General features: G+C 37.3%; 2 protein-coding genes across 10 annotated transcripts in view; both read left to right on the top strand.

The window, feature by feature from the left end:
• The window catches only part of Plc21C (Phospholipase C at 21C), a 318,758-nt gene that overhangs the window by 180,335 nt on the left and 114,039 nt on the right, over positions 1–24,384 (top strand). The window lies entirely within an intron of this gene.
• On the top strand, positions 17,348–18,366 carry LOC137242487 (trypsin). Its single transcript, XM_067769771.1, has one exon. It carries the CDS (start codon positions 17,398–17,400, stop codon positions 18,241–18,243), a length of 846 nt encoding a protein of 281 aa, XP_067625872.1. The 5' UTR covers positions 17,348–17,397; the 3' UTR covers positions 18,244–18,366.

Here is a 24,384-nt window from a genome sequence, read left to right as displayed (position 1 = left end):
GCGGTCCAGGATTGCGCATAAGCACGTCCAGGGTGATATTCGACAGCTCGCTCTTCACCCATTTCTCTTTCCTTATTGCGCCGTCTACCTGATTGTCGCCAAGGACTCCTAGCAGCATTTTGTCCTTGACCACTTCTGCAAAAGAACGCCCATGCACCTTCGGCCTCTTTGGTTTCGTAGGCACTAATTCCGCCGACCCTTTCTTCTGCCAGACGAAAGTCGGGTATCACCTCCTCCTCTCCTACTTTGTCGCTTTCTGCTCTACTCTCGAGGTCTGGCATACGTGCGGATCTGGTTAAGATCCTTGCAGCCGCTCTCCTGTGCTTGTATCCAACTTCAGAGGGGTTTGGCCGCTCACTAGGCTTCGTGAAGGCCGTGGGTGCCGGGGGTGGACCAAGCGGGGCCTGCGCACTAGCTTCAACTGAGGCTGCATTCTGCATACCTGCTGCGTCTCTGCTAGTGCTGGGAGTATCCCGGAGAACATCCTTTTGCCCTGGCTCACTGCCGAAAGTTTTGTTGGGGAGAGGGTTCTGACCCGGCCTCGCCACTGTTCCTGAACCATCCCCTTTTTTAGCTATTGCCTGGCAGTTAGAATGACCCTGCATCGCACTAGTTGCCGTTGTGGTGGGCAGAAGCCCTCCCGGTTTTTTGTTTTTGTTTTTTCTTTGGGTTTGATTCATTTTCCCACGAGTAGCGGAGAAAGGAACGTCCACTAGGGCAAAGATCTGCAATACCCGGGTAAGGTCTTTATACAACCTGAAGGTAAAAACTCCATCTTTTGCCGGCTCTGTTCCTTTCCAGGTATTTAAGCTGCAATTTGAGAAGACGCTAGCAGTGAACAACTGGAATGCGGAAGATAAAGTTGCTGCACTGTTCGTTGCATTGACTATTCCAGAGTACGAACGGAACAGTTTTGAAGCATTGATAGCCGTTGTCGAGCGACGTTACGGAAGCGAATACAGGAAACTGATATATCAAATAGAATTGCAAAATCGTTAACAAAAAGCTAATGAGGATTTGCAAGAGTTTGCTTCGGATATTGAAAGGTTGGCCCATTTGGCAAATGCGGACGCATCCGTGGAATACACCGAGAGGGTAAAAATCCAGAGTTTTATAAATGGCATACGGGACGTGGAAACGAAGCGAGCGACATATGCAAACCCAAAGTCCACATTCGCAGAAACGGTATTACATACACTGACTCAGGAAACTGCCTCCCTATTGAGTAAACCAGCATACAAGGCTCATCGTGTAGAAGTAGAAAGACCAGAGTGGGTAGACACAATTTTGGAAGCATTGAAGGGTACGCAGCAGAAGAATAATGATGCAGTCAAATACTTTAAGTGTGGAAAGCCAGGACACATTGAGCGTTATTGCAACACCAACCCTAACAGTTCCAATAATGTGGTTGGTCGTAAACGCAGAGCTGAAGGAGATGAGCAAATCTCCAGGATCACTCAATCGTTAAACTAAAGCGAGTCAGCCGTAAGGGGCGACAGCTGGCTCACGCAATTGAGTGCCCCATAATCTCTATCTCGCAGGTTGGAAGTAAGAGCTATCTTACTGTCGGCGGAAATGTGGATGGAAAGGAACGTTTACTGACTGTAAATACGGGTGCATCTCATTCCACCATTCGATCACATTTTTACAAGAAGACAAGAACATTGCTTGGAGCAAGATTACGCACAGCCACGGGAGAGGACATCCAGGTAATTGGAGAAGTAGCATGTGAAGTAGCAATTGGGAACGTCACGGTACTACACAATTTTATAGTGACAGAGATTATTGATGAAATCATAATTGGAGTGGACTTCTTAATCGACCAAGGTATCAAGATCGACATGCAAAGCAAGACGGTGCGATATAAGAACATGGATCTGCCACTTAATTTCGGCTACGAGAAAGGCTACGGCAGTTAATCAGTGCTGGTGAAGAGAGTCAGCAAATACCACCAAAATCAGAAGCAGTCACCTGGGCAAAGGTTAATGGAGATTGTGGGACAAACAAATTGTGGGTTGTCGAAGCAGCAAACAGATCAACACCGAACGTACTTGCAGGAAAACCCCTGGCTATGACACAACAAGATAGACGTATTCCGGCAAGAGCACTCAATGAGTTCAAGTCACCATTCAAACTGACCAGAGGAGCTATTTTGGGAAGATGCCAAGAGGCTGAAGTTGTTGTTGTTGTTGTTGTGAACAGCTCCAGGAAGACGTTTCAACTAGCAATATTGATCTTTCAGATGACATCATGTCATGGACGGTGGGGCTAGAGGAAGATTATCAGAGTAATGCAAAACAACTGCTCCTAAAGTACGCCAACATATTTGACCAGGATGGTTCCAAACCAGGCTGCACCAAAGTTGTGAAACATCAGATTGACACTGGAGATGCGAGGCCGATCTGTCAAGCTCCTTGTAGTGTTCCACTGGCGAAGCGGGAAGTGGTGAGTCAAGTCAAACAAGAAATGAGCGACAGCGGCGTAATCGAACCATCAGCTAGTCCATGGAGCTCACCGGTGGTACTTGTGCAGAAGAAGGATGGAAAAATGAGGTTTTGCGTGGACTACCGCAAGCTGAACGACGTCACGAAAAAGGATAGCTACCCATTGCCAAGGATTCACGATACTCTGGACTCATTATCTGGTAAGAAATGGTTTTCCACACTAGACTTGAAAAGCGGCTATTGGCAAGTGGAAGTGAATGAGGAAGACAAAGAGAAAACAGCCTTCAGTGTCGGTGATGGTCTTTAGCAATTTACAGTGATGCCTTTTGGACTTTGTAATGCACCAGCTACTTTTGAGAGACTCATGGACCAGGTACTGAAAGGACTACATTGGAAAACATGTTTGGTGTACCTGGACGACATCATCGTATTGGGTAAGAATTTTGATGAACATCTTAAGAACTTGGAGGAAGTTTTCCAGAGAATAGCTGGTGCTGGTCTGAAGTTAAGTCCCAAAAAGTGTGCGCTGTTCAAGAAGCAAATTAGTTACTTGGGCCATAAAGTAACAACAGAGGATATCTGCAACGCGAATGAATTGATAGAAGCAGTAAAGGATTGGCCAAGACCACAGAATCTTCATGAGTTAAGAAGTTTCCTTGGGCTGTGCACATATTACCGCCGATTTGTACCAAATTTTTCCAGCGTAGCCCATAGCCTCCACGGGCTTACAAGAAACAAGTAAGGAAGGTTAAGTTCGCGTGTAACCGAACATTACATACTCAGAGCTATGGTGGCAACATAAGGGAAAATAACCATGTAGGAAAACGAACCGAGGGAAACCCTGGAATGTGTTTGTATGACATGTGTATCAAGTGAAAGGCATTAAAGAGTATTTTATGAGTGAGTAGGCCATAGTTCTATAGGTGGACGCCATTTAGGGATATCGCCATAAAGGTGGATCAGGGTTGACTCTAGAATTTGTTTGTACAATATGGGTATCAAAAGAAAGGTGTTAATGAGTATTTTTAAAAGGGAGTGTGCCTTCGTTCTATAGGTCCTCGCTTTTTCGAGATATCGCCATAAAGGTGGACCAGGGATGACTCTAGAATATGTTTGTACGTATGGGTATCAAACTAAAGGTGTTAATGGGTATTTTAAAAGGGAGTGGGCCTTAGTTCTATAGGTGGAAGCCCTTTTCGAAATATCGCCATTAAGGTGGACCTGGGGTGACTCTAGAATGAGCTCTGTGAAGTTGGCACCTACTTGGTCGAATAATTAAAAATACCATATCTCATTCGTTTGTCCACCGTTTGTCCATGTTAGTCCAGGAAAAATTTTCGTTTGTCCACCTTTTGTTAAAAAGTTATTTAAAAAAAAAAAAATCGTGTGTGAAGTTGGCACCTCCATTTGCGAGTATTTAAAAAAACTAAATGCCATTCGTTTGTCCATCGTTTGTCCACGTTTGTCCAGGAAAAATTTTCGTTCGTCCACCTTTTGTTAAAAAGTTATTTCAAAAAAAAAAATCCCGTGTGAAGTTGGCACCTCCATTTACGAGTAATTAAAAATACCAAATGCCATTCGTTTGTCCACGTTTGTCCAGGAAAAATTTTCGTTTGTCCACCTTTTGTTAAAAAGTTATAACAAAAACATTTTTTTTCGAAAAACCCCAAAAAAATTTTTGTTTCGCTTTATTGTGCTAAATCGTATGTCCGTCGTTTGCCCATCGTTTGTCCAGGAAACATTTTCGTTTGTCCACCTTTTGTTAAAAAGTTATTTCAAAAAAACAAAAATCGTGTGTGAAGTTGGCACCTCCATTTACGAGTAATTAAAAAAACCAAATGCCATTCGTTTGTCCATCGTTTGTCCACGTTTGTCCATGTTTTTCCAGGAGAAATTTTCGTTTCTCTACCTTTTGTTAAAAAGTTATTTCAAAAAAACAAAAATCGTGTGTGAAGTTGGCACCTCCATTTACGAGTAATTAAAAAAAACAAATGCCATTCGTTTGTCCATCGTTTGTCCACGTTTGTCCATGTTTGCCCAGGAGAAATTTCCGTTTGTCCACCTTTTGTTAGAAAGTTATTTCAAAAAAACAAAAATCGTGTGTGAAGTTGGCACCTCCATTTACGAGTAATTAAAAAAACCAAATGCCATTCGTTTGTCCATTGTTTGTCCACGTTTGTCCATGTTTTTCCAGGAGAAATTTTCGTTTCTCTACCTTTTGTTAAAAAGTTATTTCAAAAAAACAAAAATCGTGTGTGAAGTTGGCACCTCCATTTACGAGTAATTAAAAAAACCAAATGCCATTCGTTTGTCCACGTTTGTCCAGGAAAAATTTTCGTTTGTCCACCTTTTGTTAAAAAGATATTTCAAAAAACAAAAATCGTGTGTGAAGTTGGCACCTCCATTTACGAGTAATTGAAAAAACCAAATGCCATTCGTTTGTCCATCGTTTGTCCACGTTTGTCCAAGAAAAATTTTCGTTTGTCCACCTTTTGTTAAAAAGTTATTTCAAAAAAACAAAAATCGTGTGTGAAGTTGGCACCTCCATTTACGAGTAATTAAAAAAACCAAATGCCATTCGTTTGTCCATCGTTTGTCCACGTTTGTCCAAGAAAAATTTTCGTTTGTCCACCTTTTGTTAAAAAGTTATTTCAAAAAAACAAAAATCGTGTGTGAAGTTGGCACCTCCATTTACGAGTAATTAAAAAAACCAAATGCCATTCGTTTGTCCATCGTTTGTCCACGTTTGTCCATGTTTTTCCAGGAGAAATTTTCGTTTCTCTACCTTTTGTTAAAAAGTTATTTCAAAAAAACAAAAATCGTGTGTGAAGTTGGCACCTCCATTTACGAGTAATTAAAAAAACCAAATGCCATTCGTTTGTCCATCGTTTGTCCACGTTTGTCCATGTTTTTCCAGGAGAAATTTTCGTTTCTCTACCTTTTGTTAAAAAGTTATTTCAAAAAAACAAAAATCGTGTGTGAAGTTGGCACCTCCATTTACGAGTAATTAAAAAAAACAAATGCCATTCGTTTGTCCATCGTTTGTCCATGTTTGCCCAGGAGAAATTTCCGTTTGTCCACCTTTTGTTAGAAAGTTATTTCAAAAAAACAAAAATCGTGTGTGAAGTTGGCACCTCCATTTACGAGTAATTAAAAAAACCAAATGCCATTCGTTTGTCCATCGTTTGTCCACGTTTGTCCAAGAAAAATTTTCGTTTGTCCACCTTTTGTTAAAAAGTTATTTCAAAAAAACAAAAATCGTGTGTGAAGTTGGCACCTCCATTTACGAGTAATTAAAAAAACCAAATGCCATTCGTTTGTCCATCGTTTGTCCACGTTTGTCCATGTTTTTCCAGGAGAAATTTTCGTTTTTCCACCTTTTGTTAAAAAGTTATTTCAAAAAAACAAAAATCGTGCGTGAAGTTGGCACCTCCATTTACGAGTAATTGAAAAAACCAAATGCCATTCGTTTGTCCATCGTTTGTCCACGTTTGTCCAAGAAAAATTTTCGTTTGTCCACCTTTTGTTAAAAAGTTATTTCAAAAAAACAAAAATCGTGTGTGAAGTTGGCACCTCCATTTACGAGTAATTAAAAAAACCAAATGCCATTCGTTTGTCCATCGTTTGTCCACGTTTGTCCATGTTTTTCCAGGAGAAATTTTCGTTTCTCTACCTTTTGTTAAAAAGTTATTTCAAAAAAACAAAAATCGTGTGTGAAGTTGGCACCTCCATTTACGAGTAATTAAAAAAAACAAATGCCATTCGTTTGTCCATCGTTTGTCCATGTTTGCCCAGGAGAAATTTCCGTTTGTCCACCTTTTGTTAGAAAGTTATTTCAAAAAAACAAAAATCGTGTGTGAAGTTGGCACCTCCATTTACGAGTAATTAAAAAAACCAAATGCCATTCGTTTGTCCACGTTTGTCCAGGAAAAATTTTCGTTTGTCCACCTTTTGTTAAAAAGATATTTCAAAAAACAAAAATCGTGTGTGAAGTTGGCACCTCCATTTACGAGTAATTAAAAAAACCAAATGCCATTCGTTTGTCCATCGTTTGTCCACGTTTGTCCAGGAAAAATTTTCGTTTGTCCACCTTTTGTTAAAAAGTTATAAAAAAAAACATTTTTGTTTTCGAAAAAACCCAACAAAATTTTTTTTCGCTTTATTGTGCTAAATCGTATGCCCGTCGTTTGCCCATCGTTTGCCCATCGTTTGTCCATGTTTTTCCAGGAGAAATTTTCGTTTTTCCACCTTTTGTTAAAAAGTTATTTCAAAAAAACAAAAATCGTGCGTGAAGTTGGCACCTCCATTTACGAGTAATTGAAAAAACCAAATGCCATTCGTTTGTCCATCGTTTGTCCACGTTTGTCCAAGAAAATTTTTCGTTTGTCCACCTTTTGTTAAAAAGTTATTTCAAAAAAACAAAAATCGTGTGTGAAGTTGGCACCTCCATTTACGAGTAATTAAAAAAACCAAATGCCATTCGTTTGTCCATCGTTTGTCCACGTTTGTCCATGTTTTTCCAGGAGAAATTTTCGTTTCTCTACCTTTTGTTAAAAAGTTATTTCAAAAAAACAAAAATCGTGTGTGAAGTTGGCACCTCCATTTACGAGTAATTAAAAAAAACAAATGCCATTCGTTTGTCCATCGTTTGTCCATGTTTGCCCAGGAGAAATTTCCGTTTGTCCACCTTTTGTTAGAAAGTTATTTCAAAAAAACAAAAATCGTGTGTGAAGTTGGCACCTCCATTTACGAGTAATTAAAAAAACCAAATGCCATTCGTTTGTCCACGTTTGTCCAGGAAAAATTTTCGTTTGTCCACCTTTTGTTAAAAAGATATTTCAAAAAACAAAAATCGTGTGTGAAGTTGGCACCTCCATTTACGAGTAATTAAAAAAACCAAATGCCATTCGTTTGTCCATCGTTTGTCCACGTTTGTCCAGGAAAAATTTTCGTTTGTCCACCTTTTGTTAAAAAGTTATAAAAAAAAACATTTTTGTTTTCGAAAAAACCCAACAAAATTTTTTTTCGCTTTATTGTGCTAAATCGTATGCCCGTCGTTTGCCCATCGTTTGTCCATGTTTGTCCAGGAGAAATTTTCGTTTGTCCACCTTTTGTTAAAAAGTTATTTCAAAAAAACAAAAATCGTGTGTGAAGTTGGCACCTCCATTTACGAGTAATTAAAAAAAAACAAATGCCATTCGTTTGTCCACGTTTGTCCATGTTTGCCCAGGAGAAATTTTCGTTTGTCCACCTTTTGTTAAAAAGTTATTTCAAAAAAACAAAAATCGTGTGTGAAGTTGGCGCCTCCATTTACGAGTAATTAAAAAAACTAAATGCCATTCGTTTGTCCACGTTTGTACAGGAAAAATTTTCGTTTGTCCACCTTTTGCTAAAAAGATATTTCAAAAAACAGAAATCGTGTGTGAAGTTGGCACCTCCATTTACGAGTAATTAAAAAAACCAAATGCCATTCGTTTGTCCATCGTTTGTCCACGTTTGTCCAGGAAAAATTTTCGTTTGTCCACCTTTTGTTAAAAAGTTATAAAAAAAAAAAACATTTTTTTTTTCGAAAAAACCCAACAAAATTTTTGTTTCGCTTTATTGTGCTAAATCGTATGCCCGTCGTTTGCCCATCGTTTGTCCATGTTTGTCCAGGAGAAATTTTCGTTTGTCCACCTTTTGTTAAAAAGTTATTTCAAAAAAACAAAAGTCGTGTGTGAAGTTGGCACCTCCATTTACGAGTAATTAAAAAAACCAAATGCCATTCGTTTTTCCATCGTTTGTCCACATTTGTCCAGGAAAAATTTTCGTTTGTCCACCTTTTGTTAAAAAGTTATAACAAAGACATTTTTTTTCGAAAAAACTCAAAAAAATTTTTGTTTCGCTTTATTGTGCTAAATCGTATGTCCGTCGTTTGCCCATCGTTTGTCCATGTTTGTTCAGGCGAAATTTTCGTTTGTCCACCTTTTGTTAAAAAGTTATTTCAACAAAAACAAAAATCGTGTGTGAAGTTGGCACCTCCATTTACGAGTAATTAAAAACACCAAATGCCATTCGTTTGTCCATCGTTTGTCCACGTTTGTCCAGGAAAAAGTTTCGTTTGTCCACCTTTTGTTAAAAAGTTATAACAAAAACATTTTTTTTTCGAAAAAACTCAAAAAAATGTTTGTTTCGCTTTATTGTGCTAAATCGTATGTCCGTCGTTTGCCCATCGTTTGTCCATGTTTGTTCAGGAGAAATTTTCGTTTGTCCACCTTTTGTTCAAAAGTTATTTCAAAAAAACAAAAATCGTGTGTGAAGTTGGCACCTCCATTTACGAGTAATTAAAAAAACGAAATGCCATTCGTTTGTCCATCGTTTGTCCACGATTGTCCAGGGAAAATTTTCGTTTGTCCACCTTTTGTTAAAAAGTTATAACAAAAATATGCCTATAACAAAAATATTCTTTACAGCGTTGGTAAATGCAAAACTCTAGTTCCACGAATCTTCAAATGAATTTCTCCTGGACAAACATGGAAAAACGATTGGCAAACGATGGGCAAACGACGGACATACGATTTAGCACAATAAAGCGAAACAAAAATTTTTTTGGGTTTTTTCGAAAAAAAATGTTTTTGTTATAACTTTTTAACAAAAGGTGGACAAACGAAAATTTTTCTTGGACAAACGTGGACAAACGATGGACAAACGAATGGCATTTGGGTTTTTAATTACTCGTAAATGGAGGTGCCAACTTCACACACGATTTTTGTTTTTTTGAAATAACTTTTTAACAAAAGGTGGACAAACGAAAATTTTTCTTGGACAAACGTGGACAAACGATGGACAAACGACGGACATACGATTTAGCACAATAAAGCGAAACAAACATTTTTTTGAGTTTTTTCGAAAAAAAATGTTTTTGTTATAACTTTTTAACAAAAGGTGGACAAACGTGGAAAAACGATGGACAAAAGAATGGCATTTGGTATTTTTAATTACTCGTAAATGGAGGTGCCAACTTCACACGGGATTTTTTTTTGAAATAACTTTTTAACAAAAGGTGGACGAACGAAAATTTTTCCTGGACAAAGGTGGACAAACGATGGACAAACGAATGGCATTTGGTTTTTTTAATTACTCGTAAATGGAGGTGCCAACTTCACACACGATTTTTGTTTTTTTGAAATAACTTTTTAATAAAAGGTGGACAAACGAAAATTTTTCTTGGACAAACGTGGACAAACGATGGGCAAACGAATGGCATTTGGTTTTTCTAATTACTCGTAAATGGAGGTGCCAACTTCACACGCAATTTTTTTTTTTTGAAATAACTTTTTAACAAAAGGTGGACAAACGAAATTTTTTCCTGGACAAACATGGACAAACGGTGGACAAACGAATGAGATATGTTTTTTTTAATTATTCGATCAAGTAGGTGCCAACTTCACAGAGCTTCTAGAATGTGTTTGTACAATACGGGTATCAAACTAAAGGTGTTAATGAGTATTTTAAAAGGGAGTGGGCCTTAGTTCTATAGGTGGACGCCTTTTCGAGGTATCGCAATAAAGGTGGACCAGGGGTGACTCTAGACTTTGTTTGTACGATATGGGTATCAAGTGAAAGGTGTTAATGGGTATTTTTAAAAGGGAGTGTGCCTTCGTTCTATAGGTGGACGCTTTTTCGAGATATCGCCGCAAAGGTGCACCAGGGATGACTCTAGAATATGTTTGTACAATATGGGTATCAAACTAAAGGTGTTAATGAGTATTTTAAAAGGGAGTGGGCCTTAGTTCTATAGGTGGACGCTTTTTCGAGATATCGCCATAAAGGTGCACCAGGGATGACTCTAGAATATGTTTGTACGATATGGGTATCAAACCAAAGGTGTTAATGAGTATTTTAAAAGGGCGTGGGGCTTAGTTCTATAGGTGGACGCCTTTTCGAGATAACGCCATAAAGGTGGACCAGGGGTGACCCTAGAATTTGTTTGTACAATATGGGTATCAAAAGAAAGGTGTTAATGAGCATTTTTAAAAGGGAGTGTGCCTTCGTTCTATAGGTGCTCGCTTTTTCGAGATATCGCCATAAAGGTGGACCAGGGATGACTCTAGAATATGTTTGTACGATATGGGTATCAAACGAAAGGTGTTAATGAGTATTTTAAAAGGGCGTGGGGCTTAGTTCTATAGGTGGACGCCTTTTCGAGATAACGCCATAAAGGTGGACCAGGGGTGACCCTAGACTTTGTTTGTACGATATGGGTATCAAATGAAAGGTGTTAATGAGTATTTTTAAAAGGGCTTCGTTCTATAGGTGCTCGCTTTTTCGAGATATCGCCATAAAGGTGGACCAGGGATGACTCTAGAATATGTTTTTACGATATGTGTATCAAACGAAAGGTGTTAATGAGTATTTTAAAAGGGCATGGGGCTTAGTTCTATAGGTGGACGCCTTTTTGAGATAACGCCATAAAGGTGGACCAGGGGTGACCCTAGAATTTGTTTGTACGATATTGGTATCAAATTAAAGGTATTAATGAGAGTTTTAAAAGGGAGTGTTGGTAGTTGTATATGTGAAGGCATTTCAAGATATTGACCAAAATGTGGACCAGGGTGACCCAGAACATAATCTGTTGGATACCGCTAATTTAATTATATATATAATACCTGCCAAGATTTCAAGGGTTTTTTATTTCGCCTTGCAGAACTTTTCATTTTCTTCTACTTAATATGGTAGGTGTCACAACCATTTTACTAAGTTTTTTTCTAAAGTTATATTTCGCGTCAATAAACCAGTCCAATTACCATGTTTCATCCCTTTTTTCGTATTTGGTATAGAATTATCGCATTTTTTCATTTTTCGTAATTTTCGATATCGAAAAAGTGGGCTTGGTCATAGTCGAATTTCGTTCATTTTTTTACCAAGATAAAGTGAGTTCAGATAAATACGTGAACTAAGTTCAGTAAAGATATGTCGATTTTTCCTCAAGTTATCGTGTTAACGGCCATGCGGAAGGACAGACGGACGACTGTGTATAAAAAGTGGGCGTGGTTTCAACCGATTTCGCCCATTTTCACAGAAAACAGTTAGCGTTATAAAGTCTATGCCCCTACCAAATTTCAAAAGGATTGGTAAATTTTTGTTCGACTTATGGCATTAAAAGTATCCTAGACAAATTAAATGAAAAAGGGCGTAGCCACGCCCATTTTGAAATTTTCTTTTATTTTTTGTATTTTGTTGCACCATATCATTACTGGAGTTGAATGTTGACATAATTTACTTATATACTGTAAAGATATTAAATTTTTTATTAAAATTCTACTTTAAAAAAATTTTGTTTGTAAAGTGGGCGTGGTCCTTCTCCGATTTTGTTAATTTTTATTAAGCGTACATATAGTAATAGGAGTAACGTTCCTGCCAAATTTCATCATGATATCTTCAACGACTGCCAAATTACAGCTTGCAAAATTTTTAAATTACCTTCTTTTAAAAGTGGGCGGTGCCACGCCCATTGTCCAAAATTTTACTAATTTTCTATTCTGCGTCATCAGTTCAACTCACATACCAAGTTTCATCGCTTTATCTGTCTTTGGTAATGAATTATCGCACTTTTTCGGTTTTTCGAAATTTTCGCTATCGAAAAAGTGGGCGTGGTTACAGTCCGATATCGTTAATTTTAAATAGCGATCTCAGTTGAGTGCTCAGGAACCTACATACCAAATTTCATCAAGATACGTCAAAATTTACTCAAGTTATCGTGTTAACGGACGGATGGACGGACGGACGGACATGGCTCAATCAAATTTTTTTTCGATCCTGATGATTTTGATATATGGAAGTCTATATCTATCTCGATTCCTTTATACCTGTACAACCAACTGTTATCCAATCAAACTTAATATACTCTGTGAGCTCTGCTCAACTGAGTATAAAAATAAAGCTTTTGATTTAAAGAGCGTTTGTGCACTGCCCCAATATTGGCATATCCGATTCCAGGAGCAACATTTATTCTAGATACCGATGCGAGTGGATATGCTATAGGAGGCGTTTTATCACAACTGGTCGATGGACAGGAGAAGGTAGTTGCATATTACAGCCGATCAATTGGCTATGACTCTTCCATTGAGCATCGGAAAGGTAGTAACCATGGGAATGTCGATGCAATGTCACGAAAACCATGTAATTTGGAATGCAAACACTGTTCGAAAGCTGAGGCTAAGGAAGACATCATAGATGTCCGGCTTATGACTATAATGGGTTCGGATGAATGGGACATGGAACAACTAAGGAAGTGTCAGCTAGAAGATACAGATCTGTCACATGTTATGCGAGGGAACGATCGAAACGAAAAACCAAATAAAGAAGAGATGTCAGCAGAGAGCCCTATTGCGAAGCCATATTGGGCACAGTGGAACAGTTTAGAATTGATATCCGGTTGCTTGCGTGAGAGTGAGGATGGTTAATGCAAGAAGAAGCTGATAGTTGGTCCCAGAAAGAGGATTCCTGACGTGCTCAGCGAGCTGCACAATGGTCCAAGCGGAGGTCATCTTGGAGTCACGAAGGCAGAGATTCTATTGGGTTGGTTGCCGTCAGTCGGTCACTGAGTGGATTGCGAACTGCGAAGTTTGCAGTAGAGCGAAAAGACCCAAAACCCTAAGTCATGGCCAGATGAAGCAATATAACTCAGGTGGGCGATATGAAGCGATCCTAGCAAATGCAGAGACAAATATGTACTGGTGGTTATGGATTATTTCAGCAAATGGAAGGAAAGTAGTGAACAAGTTCCATAAAGAGTGGGATACACGCATATCATTATTCTTGATGGCTTACAGATCGGCAGTGCATGAGATAACGGGCCAAAACCCCGCAAAAGTAGTTTTTGGCAATGACCTTCGACTGCCAGCTGATTTGGAGTTTGGGATAGATGCCGATGCCAAGAAATCCACTGGTGTCTTGGAAGAAGAGATGAGAGAAATACACGATCTTGTAAGGCAACGAACAAAAATTATAAGTGAGAAGATGAAAGCGAGGTACGATAAAGCAATTAATCCGGAAGGTTTTCAGGAAGGAGATTTGGTGCTGTTATACAACCCACAACGAAAAAAAGGTTTGTCCCCGAAATTGCAGTGCAATTGGAAAGGCCCATACAAAGTTGTAAAACGGATCAACGATGTAGTGTACCGCATACAAACCACTACCAAACCACGAACCAAAATGAAAGTGGGTCATTTGGAAAGGCTGGCAGCGTTTAGATCAGGAAGTTTGTCTGATCGGGACGATCCGGTTTAGGTGGAGGGCAGTGTGCCGAAACTTCACATCACTAAATAAATGCACAACAACAAAAACATTAAAGCAAGCTAAATAAACACATTAAACATCATTTACCAAATACATACAAGGCAACGAAGAGATAACTCACTCACAGATGAAATCATCAGCCGAAGTAGTACTCACATATACACACGCATCTGGCTATGCGAGAGACTATAAACTACAAATATACAGGTACATATGTATATGGATGGTAACCAAGCATGAATTTCGATAAGTTACTAGACATTAGTAGAAATGGGTGGACGAGACAACAGAGAGTATAAAAGCAGCGAAAGCTGAGTAGTCAGTAACAGTTTGATTTAAACACGCAGTTGATTGTGAAGTATAAGTGTTATTGTGAAGTACTCTAATAAAGACCATTTTGCATTATTGAATATTGGAGTTATTTATTCAACAGTTTAGCGATTCGAACGTTAGCAGAGGTAGCAAATAGGCGGAATTTCAATAAATTCGTTACAATATGTTATTTTCTGCGGGGAATGTATTTGCATGCAAATGTTATATAAAGGACACTTTATTTTTGTTGGCAAACCTTTATATACTTCGTCGAAGTGCATACCACTGGAAACATATACATATATACATATGCATGTTAAAGCATCCTATGCAAATAATATATCGATGTTCCTCTATATCGATGCATCATTCATAGACATCGATGCAACGTTCTTTGATAAAAGATTTTTAATCATCAATGTTTTCACCTATTTTAAGTTTAATGTCTTTAGCCAGCGGTTAATAATATAAGGTATACCCAGAGTGTGGATAACGGTGGTTTGAAATAGCACAGCGGAATGTAGATATAGACACAAAACATAAAACTATCTGTATAGAAAAATATTTTGATGACGACATGTCCGTCCGTCCGAGAATAGCTTGAGAAAAGTTAAGATATCTTCACGAACTGGCTCCAAAATTTATTTGCACTGAAAATGGGCGAAATCCGACTATATTCATGCCAATTTTTTCAATGTCGAAAATTTCGAAAAAAATACAATAATTCTTTGACAAAGTTATGAAGCTTAATGAGTGGATAAATTTTATGACGGAAAATAATTTTTTAAATTTTGGAAAATGGGCGTGGCTCCGCAAAACTTTAAAGGAAGAACACTTAAAAGTTTTGCAAGCCAATAGCCGTCGAGGATGTCATACTGAAATTTAGCAGGGAGGTTGCCCTTGCTATTGTTTGTTCACTAAGGGAAAATTTACGAAATCTCGTCCACGTCACAAACAGTTTTTTTTCGATAAAATAAAATCTTAAAAACTCCTGAAAACAAAGAAAAATTGGGATTGATTGTGCGGCGTATAAATACTTCCCTTAATCCTGACGAGTTATTTTCTAAAAATTTGAAGTTGTTTCCTTTGTTACAGAAACAATTTCTTTAAAAATGGAGAAAATTGTATAAATAGCATATATGTAATCCTCCTCCTATATTGCTAATAGAAAATGCTCGCAATGTGTTTTTAATTCGAAATCAAAACAAGAGAGCCTATAAAATTTTTGTGATTGTAGCAGCATAAGTGTGACAAGAAAAAATTAAAATTTAGGTACATTCGATTATTGAATGCAAACACAAAAACTTTTAAACAGCAATATATCGGCACTCTGATGTTTGGGAATGTACCTAGCCTGTTGTAGCAATATAGGAAGCAGGTGTTTGTTAAAACAAACTATTTTTATTTACATCATATCCAACCAACCCCTGTGCAGCATTAATTTTTCGAGGAATGCTTTTGCCATTCCTACATCAAAAACAACAACACTGTCATTTTTACCTTATTTATGTAAAAACTTCGCTTAACCAATGGTATTCTAAATATGCAAAAATTTTAACTCACTTTTGCTGTTTGGCCCTATAAATCAGACCACTAAGATGAGACAGATATAACAGTGATGGATTGTAAATTAGAATACATATCTAAATCCGGCTCTCTTCGGATCAGCATCTTTTGGTTCTAGGCCGAATGTCGCGGGGCTAGTCTATCCCCTGCCATATTGTGGTTAATAATAACTTGGTGACATTAGAAATACATAATGAATTCAAATGTGAAGGGGTTTTGGGGATCTTCTGATCAAGTTTGTATAATATTGTTACGAATATTAGCAAAACTAAGGGGTGCTGCTATCTCTAAGCCGATTCTAAGCAGTGACGTGAATTCACATCAATAATTCATTCATTATGTATCTACATAAACGAATCAATAATTACGTCTACACATATGTACGTATACGAGCAGCGGAGAACCAATGCACAAACACATGCATATATCTTATCTGAGTTGTCACAAGAGAGGGCAATAATTTGTGCAAGTATTACTCAAATGAGAAGTTATAAACGTAGTTATGGCTGGCGATTTTGTAGCTGAAACAAACTAGTAAGTTCTGGAATAGAAAAACCTGGAAGTATGCAATGAGAAATCAAAAAGTATAAAAGGCGCGACAGTAGAGGCGAAGAGGATGTTTCATTTGAGCTATCAATCAGTTTGGTTATTAAGCAATCTATTCGTTGCAAAGTTTAAGTGTTATTGTGAAGTACTTTAATAAAGGCCATTTTGCATTACTAAATATTGGAGTTATTTATTCAACAGTTTAGTGATTCGAACTCAGCAGAAGATTGCAAATAAGGGGAATTGCAAGTAAATTCGTTACAATATATTAGAAGGGCATATGTTTTACTTCTGACACGCAACCATAAAACAACAGAGCAGATCTAAATTCCAAAGGACTTCTACTTACGACAAAAAATTAGCATGATTCTTGTGGGATTTTTTCGATGGAAACAAATAAAATAAAAATATTGCATATATTTTCGTGTTAGTTTTTCCTTTTTCTTCTTTTTGAAATTTTAAATTTTTTGCAATTTTTGCATAACGGACCGTGTTGCTCCAAATAAGGCCGGCTTATTCCTCTACGAAACATGTCTGGGTCACTTTGTGAAAGACGGAGCAGCAAAAGACTACAATCACTAATTGATTGAATGATTGTAATCAAACCATATGCCATTTTTATTATGATGGTAAGAACTGTTAAATACAATAAATTTACAGTAACTTTATGATTGAAAAAATTAAAATCTTCTATCAAGAATTGCGATCCATTTAGTTATCAGCACTTTTGGTTTCCTTAATATATTTACATGTCCGATAAATGATTAAATATAATTGTTTTGAAACCCAGCCTGATAGCAAAGGTCAACTACAATTTCATTCCTTCAAAGTGAATGAATTTCACTGAAAATCTTTTCATCGCAGAAATACACACGGAATATTTGTCAAAGCACTGCGAGGGGCGACTCTGCTTAGAAAAACTTTTTTATAAATTTTTGATGTTGCTTTGCCCGGGACTTGAACCCAGTACTTGCAGTGTGGTAGGCGGAGCACGCTACCACCACACCGCGGAGCCCGCCTTTATGGCCATATACATATATGCTACCAATAGACCGATAACACCTGTATTTTTAATCGACTGTTAAAATTCGGAGAGTCAAAGTCAATAACAAATCAGGTTTAACATATTTATCTATCAGCTGATATAGACTCTTATCAATTAGCCAAGGAATGCATATAAAAATTTACTATTACTGGTAAAACTCATTTGTATTATTAGCACGAAATAGTTTAATTTTGGCTTGCTAAAATGCAGACAACTTTTTTGTGGTTCGTGTTAGTTGCTTCGATACTTGCAGCTCCCAGTTTTTCACTCTCCAAAAATTTGGCTGTATTAAACAGTGTGAAACCTGAAAATCGAATTATTGGTGGTGAAGAGGTAACCACGCCAAGCGTGGCGCCATATCTAGTTTCGCTGAGTGTGTCTTCAATAGTATATGCACATGCCTGTGCCGGCGTCATAATCGGAAAGGAATGGGTACTAACAGCAGCGCATTGTTTGGAAGAATTGAAAAATTCAAATAGATATGTTATTGGCCTGCCCGTTTACGCTGGAATTCAGGATCGTTCAATTGTAGAAAATGCGCAAATAAGCAAAATTGATTTTGCATTTTCTCACAATCAATTCAATATAAGTGATGAAAGTTCACCAGACATCGCACTTGTACACGTTTCACCAGCTTTTATATTCAACTTTGAAGTGAACTCAGTTGTTCTACCATATCGGAACGAAGACTATAGTAATAAGTCGACGACGTCTTACGGATGGGGTTTGACTGTGCCCGAGGGTCAAGAGTTTGTTAAGAAATTGCAGTTAATTAACACACAAGTGCTCACCGAAAATAAATGTCGTATGTCGTTGCCAGATGATGCGCCACTGGGTAATAATCAAATTTGTGCTGTTGCATCGGCTTGCTTCGGTGACGGTGGAAGCCCCTTGGTATACGAAACTAGAAGAGGAGCTGAATTAATCGGCATTACGTCTTGGGGTTACTTACCTTGTGGCTATAATAAAAGGCCAACAGTTTATACAGAAGTATCAAAATACATTGGTTGGATAGCTGAGGTGCAATGGGCATACTATATTCTAAATTAAGCTAATCAAATCGAGTTTTATTTCGAATGATTTAGAATCAATAAACATCATCATAAAGTTATTGAACCACTGAAATAAAGAGTAAAATAATAACTTAAAAGGTTATAACAATACATATTAAAAGTGGTTGCCAATTTTAAATTGCTCTGATCTTCTGAATTGATCTCTTTGTTCAAGAGTTAGCCATTGTAGGGTACACGTTCCCTAACTATTTTTTTATAATCTCTCATCTTTTTAATACAAAAGCTAATTGCAGAGATGAATTTAAAAAAAAATATATATATATCGGTTCTACCTTTTCTCAAGTGGCGCCATTTAAAATTTTACAGACCACTTTTTGTTCGGTGCTGTAAAGGTGTTGTAAATGAGTGAGGAAAATCTTATCCAAGGTAAGCAATTTATGGCAAATACTAATTGTATAAGTGACCGATACTATTTTTGATTTATGGATAAAGATAACTCCGAGTAGCAAGTTTCGTATATGTCTTAATTATATGTTTTGTTCGCCTTAATGCAAATGAATGGTTGGCTCGAAAAACTTTGGAAACGCTAATTTCTACACCGCCTGACCTTTTGCAGATTACCGTTAGTATTGCTTAATTTAACAACAAAAATTGTTAATTTAATTTCTCAAACAGTGATTGAAAATGCTATCCTGCTCTGGATTTTATTTTTTATTTTGCTACTGCTCCTGCTATGCACACGAACAGAGCATAGACCAGAATCTTAATATAAGAAAGTGATATAATTTCTTAAGCTCTGCTGTGAGCTCGGTTGTGGTTTAGACCGCAGCAGGTTAGGTTAAACGGAGGCAAATAGTAACATAAAAACCACAAAGGCAATGCTATTTGAAGTGGAACAATAGCAAACAAAATTTTATGCCTTTATGCTGTATTGTTATGCAGAACTTTGCTGCTTTGCGCTTTTGTCTACCAGCAGTACTTAGCTCTTCCAATTTTTTACAACTTGACACCCCCTAAACTTTAAGTGAAAATAAGAATTAGCTCAGACGTTCGGTACTAAAAGTATGTTCAGCGAATATGATCTGTGTTCAATTTATGAAAAAAATTATGGTTACTCTGTTGCAAGAAAAGTTCTAATGCTATGACTGTGAATATAATTTCTAACTATTTGAAGATGCCGTTCAAATTTACAAAAAAAATTGGATTTGTTTGGAGGGCCTAGAAGGTTCAACGTGGTTATATCAAATCGTTCAGAGATGTTCCGGCTACTGCCTTAATCGTACTACTTACCGGAACGTACCGGATATTATCCAGCAAGGAACCACCAACATCGATAAGACATCTCAATACCTTCGAGGAGAGTTTTATAGTTAAAACCACTACAACAATGAATTTTAGATAATGCAAAGAACTGCAAGTAAAATTAAATAGCTCTTAGTTATAGTCTCAATAAAATATCCCAAAAGCAATTTACGGCTTTTTTTATAGATGTCGTATTTAAAGATATAAATATATTTATTTATATGTGGTCAACTTTTTGGTGTTAGTATTTTACTGTCGAAAATTTGGGGAATTTGAATTTGGTTTTCGGGCAGTTTAGAAAATTTAAAACAGCAACGCTGTTTATACTCACAGAAGCATTGACTATATTGGGTAATAAACCCTAAGGACTTATACATATAAGATGGAAAAAAACTTGATCTCCCTTGGTGCTTCCAGTTGATATCAGTTAGCACGAAGCAGGGGTAAGTGCGGTGATTGGATGATGCAGATTATCATGAAGGAGGTGTCTCTTCACCAGCTTTCAAATACGGATGTTGATAGGATTACCTTCTGGTCTGAAGGGTCTTCCGTCATTTGCTTAACATGACCATCCATCATTATACCACCTGCGATTCTTATAGTAGATATTAGAGCTTACTATTTCTTCTCGAACATAAGCGAGATTTTCGAGACGAGAAATCGAGAACTCGACTTCTCGCGAGATTCTCGTGTCTCGAAGTACTCGTAAACCTCGCGAGCTTCTCGACATAAACTTAATTGCTGTATGGACAGTATTTTCATACTTGGTTTTTTTTTCTTGTGATTTTTTTTTATTATATTGCTTTCCAATGACATTTAACTCAAAACATATTTATTATACATATAAGTTCTGTTCACAATATTTCATATCGAGAACACGGATTCTCTCGAGATTCTCGACTTTCAATTAAGTCGCTGTATTGGCAGTACTCTATACATTTCGGTTTTTTTTAATTGTGTTTTTGTGGAAATTTTCGCTTGTGCTCCAGAAGAAATCGTAAGCTCTATATAAAACAGCCAATGAATCGATTAAATTGAATGTCGAGAAGCTCGCGAGCCTTATACTATTTTCACACACACGACTTATTGGATAATAAGGACAGTTTTCTACATTAAGACGCTTATTGAGCTCAATCTTCCATACAAGATTCGAATCTATAATTATTTCATTAGTGACTAATCGAATGCCTATTGAAATCAAAGGCCCAATGCAACTCTGTTGGGAGTGTTCAGTTTCTTAGTTTTTGGTGTGTTCAGTGCTTAAAAATGTCATTTGTCAAAGTAAATGTCATTGTCTGTCATATAGCATTGTCATTTTATTCGCTTGACATTTCTTCCTTCATACTAAACGAGCAGGTACTTATGTGTGAAAGCAAAAAATTTACGATTTCATTAGAAGGTGAAATGAGATCATTAAGTTTCTGTGTGAGAACAGTATTACGAGTAATTCGAGATTCGAGAATCTCGCGAGAAACCTCTTCTCGAACAAGTTCGAGAAATCGTAAGCTCTAGTTCATTTACCTGTCCTGATGTGCGGTTCGGAATTGTGGATGGTCTCGAAAGACGACAGGATCCCTCTTTGAGTGTTCGGAAGAAAAGAAATATTTATGGTCCTGTTCATGATTACAACTAGAGCTTACGATTTCTCGAGCTTGTTAGAGAAGAGATTTCGTGAGTCTAAGTTCATTAAGTTTATGTCGAGAAGCTCGCGTGATTTACGTGTACTTCGAGACACGAGAATCTCGCGAGAAGTCGAGTTCTCGATTTCTCGGGTCATGAAGAAATCGTAAGCTCTAAAATGAACTTATAGAGTGTAATTTTTGTTCATCGAGAGAGGATTTTACTTTACAATTGCCTACTCAGTTCAAAGTAGCGCTTGCTGGCAAGAGTTATTCTCCGTTTAAAAATCTGTTCTACAAAAGATTTACCAGGTTTAAATCCACACTGGTATCTAAGGTTCAGTCAGCTCAGCACAAACTATTAATACTTACGTTCCAATCTGGAGGCATGCGCTTGTCCGACCTCATGTTTGTTCTACGTTTCAACAGCGGCGACTTGTAATTATTGAGGTGGGATATTACTTAGAATCCCTATTTAGTCTTAGTCGGATGACGGACACGTATATTCATTCATCAGCGACTGGATTCTCTTCCTTCTCACTATCTGGCAATGAGGAAAAGTGATCCGTATACAAGCTATCAGGTCGCCATTATTATTCCTAACGGGAACTGCCCGTGTTTTTGCTAGAATTTGCGGACTGTAATTTTATCAGCCAACATCTGGGTTTTTTGGCACTCACGCCACTCTGTCTCAGTTTTTGTGTGTATTTTGGCTGGCCCAAGGTCAATTAGATATTGTGTAGGTTTGCGACGAGAAGATGTTGTTGTTGTAGCGGTAAAGCCACTCCCCTTTTGGGTAGTGCTATCCATAAGTTGGTCCCTTGCCAGATATAGATCCGGAAAGTTCCTCCTAAGAAAGGCATACTTGCTGCGGGTATATATATATTAGCCCCCTAACCCGTGACGAGAAGATCGTCCACAGAAGTGACGTTGCAAGGCTCGTTTGTCCTTCTACCTGAAAGAGCTCGGGATCTACAGGCAAATGCCCTCTGATCGTGGATCTTTGAACGTTTACCGTCGCCGTCATCAGAGCCATCCCATACGAGGCTTGTTGTTAAATTATTTCATTAGTAGGCATTTCTACGTGGCGGGTCCCAAGCTCAACGTACAGTCCGGATTTGGATCTTAGTCGCTTTGCACGCAGAGTATATTAACTTTGATTGGATAACGGTTAGTTGTACAGGTATAAAGGAATCGAGATAGATATAGACTTCCATATATCAACATCATAAGTATCGAAAAAAAATTTGATTGAGCCATGTCCGTCCGTCTGTCCGTAAACACGATAACTTGAGTAGATATTGAGATATCTTCACCACTACACGAGCTTATCTGGACCCAGAATAGATTGGTATTGAAAATGAGCGAAATGGGATGATAACCATGCCCACTTTTTATATATATAACATTTTGGAAATCACAAAAAACCTGATTATTTACTAAATAATACACCTAGAATTTTGAAATTTGATGTTGATATTGAGACTCTTGATAAAAATCTTGAAAAATTATTTAAAAGGGGCGTGGCACCGCCCACTTGTGACTAAATCAATTTTACAAATATTATTAATCATAAATCAAAAATCGTTAAACCTATCGTAACAAATTTTAAAAAATTTTGTGACTAAGCAATTTTCTATGTTTCGGGAGCCATAACTCGAAGAAAAATTAACGGATCGTAATAAAATTCGGTACATAAATTTTCCCTATAGCAGGACATATTTCTAAAAAAATGGACGAGATCGTTTAAAGACCACGCCCACTATTATACAAAAGATTTTTAAAATGGTCGTAGACGAAAATAATAAGCTATATCTTAGCGAAAAAGAGATTTGTATCAACAGAATTTTACTTTCTAAATTGAATTATAACATTAAATTGGAAAACACTAAAATTTTTGAAAATGGGTGTGGCACCGCCCCTTTTATGACTAAGCAATTTTTTATGTTTCGGGAGCCATAACTCGAAGAAAAATTAACATATCGTAATGAAATTGTGTACACATATTTTCCTTATAGCAGAATATATTTCTAGTAAAAATGGACGGGATCGGTTAACGACCACGGCAACTTAGATACAAAACAAGTTTAAAACGGTCGCAGACTAGAATATAAGTCATAACTTAACAAAAAATAGTTTTGAATCAATAATATTTCACTTATCAAGTTTTACTATAATGGGAAATGGGGAGACATTTTTCTTTTAAACGGGCCGTGCCACGTGTTATGTAGAAAAGTAATTTATCTGAAATGAAATGTACAATTGAAGCTCACGCTGAGTATATAATGTTCGGTTACACCCGAACTTAGGACACCTTTACTTTTTTCCTTGAATATTTCGAACAAGTAGGGCTTAGTCTTGTGTTCGTTAAAATAATCTCAACTTTCCAAATTAGTATTAAACATATCTGAGCTTCTGTTTTCAGCGGAAATAGTAGGCGTGAATAAAGCATCAGAAATCCTGGAAGAAGCGAGCTTAAGCTGCAGTTGCGTCAATATATATTTTTATAGTCACACATCAATTAAGGTAATAATCTCTCACAGTTCCTCATCAAGAATTGTCCACATGCGTTGGAGAGACTTCGCTCAAGCTGGACCATACATATATACAGATTATCTCTCTCATAAAGGCAAAGAAGGATGCTCCACTCGATGAATCGACGGTAGACGTCCCCATCCGGTTGGGTGAAATGAAAAGGAGTCAGGAGTTACATATGATTCATCTGAGGAAAAAACTCTATTTTTTGGCAAGAGGACGGAGTTATTTTATAACAAAAGTCCCGGTACCTAATTTGGGGGCTTTCCGTTAGATCGTCAAACCAATTCTGGTAACACTTTGCACACATTTAGTCTATGTGAGGTCTTTATTGACCGGACAGTTTAACCTAACAACATTCATGAACGGTATAAGGCATTCGGTACAGCCAAAGACAACATCTTTCGCTCGTGCCTTATTCCAATAATTTCTTTAAGTGCTTTGTAGTGTTCTATAAGTTTTATAGAGAAATGAAATATCCAGACTGAGTGAGCTGTATTCAAAAATACATACATATATCTGCATTCATTTCGCATATAAATATTTCATTCATTAGCAGATATGCATTACATTTATGTACTTACAAACGCATTTAATTGAATGCATTGTACATATTTACAAAATATAAATATATTTATGTACTTAAATGCGTTTCGGTTTTTTTTATTTTGCTTTATATTTTTCTTAAATAACCGGCAGTTTTGAGTTATTGTTTGCAAATG

Source organism: Eurosta solidaginis, chromosome 2 (assembly GCF_040869045.1).
Source record: "Eurosta solidaginis isolate ZX-2024a chromosome 2, ASM4086904v1, whole genome shotgun sequence".
In the NCBI taxonomy this organism is placed as follows: Eukaryota; Metazoa; Arthropoda; class Insecta; order Diptera; family Tephritidae; genus Eurosta; species Eurosta solidaginis.
Note: the sequence above shows the minus strand (reverse complement) of the source record. Positions and strands in the feature narration are given on the sequence as shown.

Bases quoted from the DNA above. Each gene is read 5' to 3' on its own strand.
- LOC137242487 (XM_067769771.1), top strand. From the start codon at position 17,398: ATGCAGACAACTTTTTTGTGGTTCGTGTTAGTTGCTTCGATACTTGCA.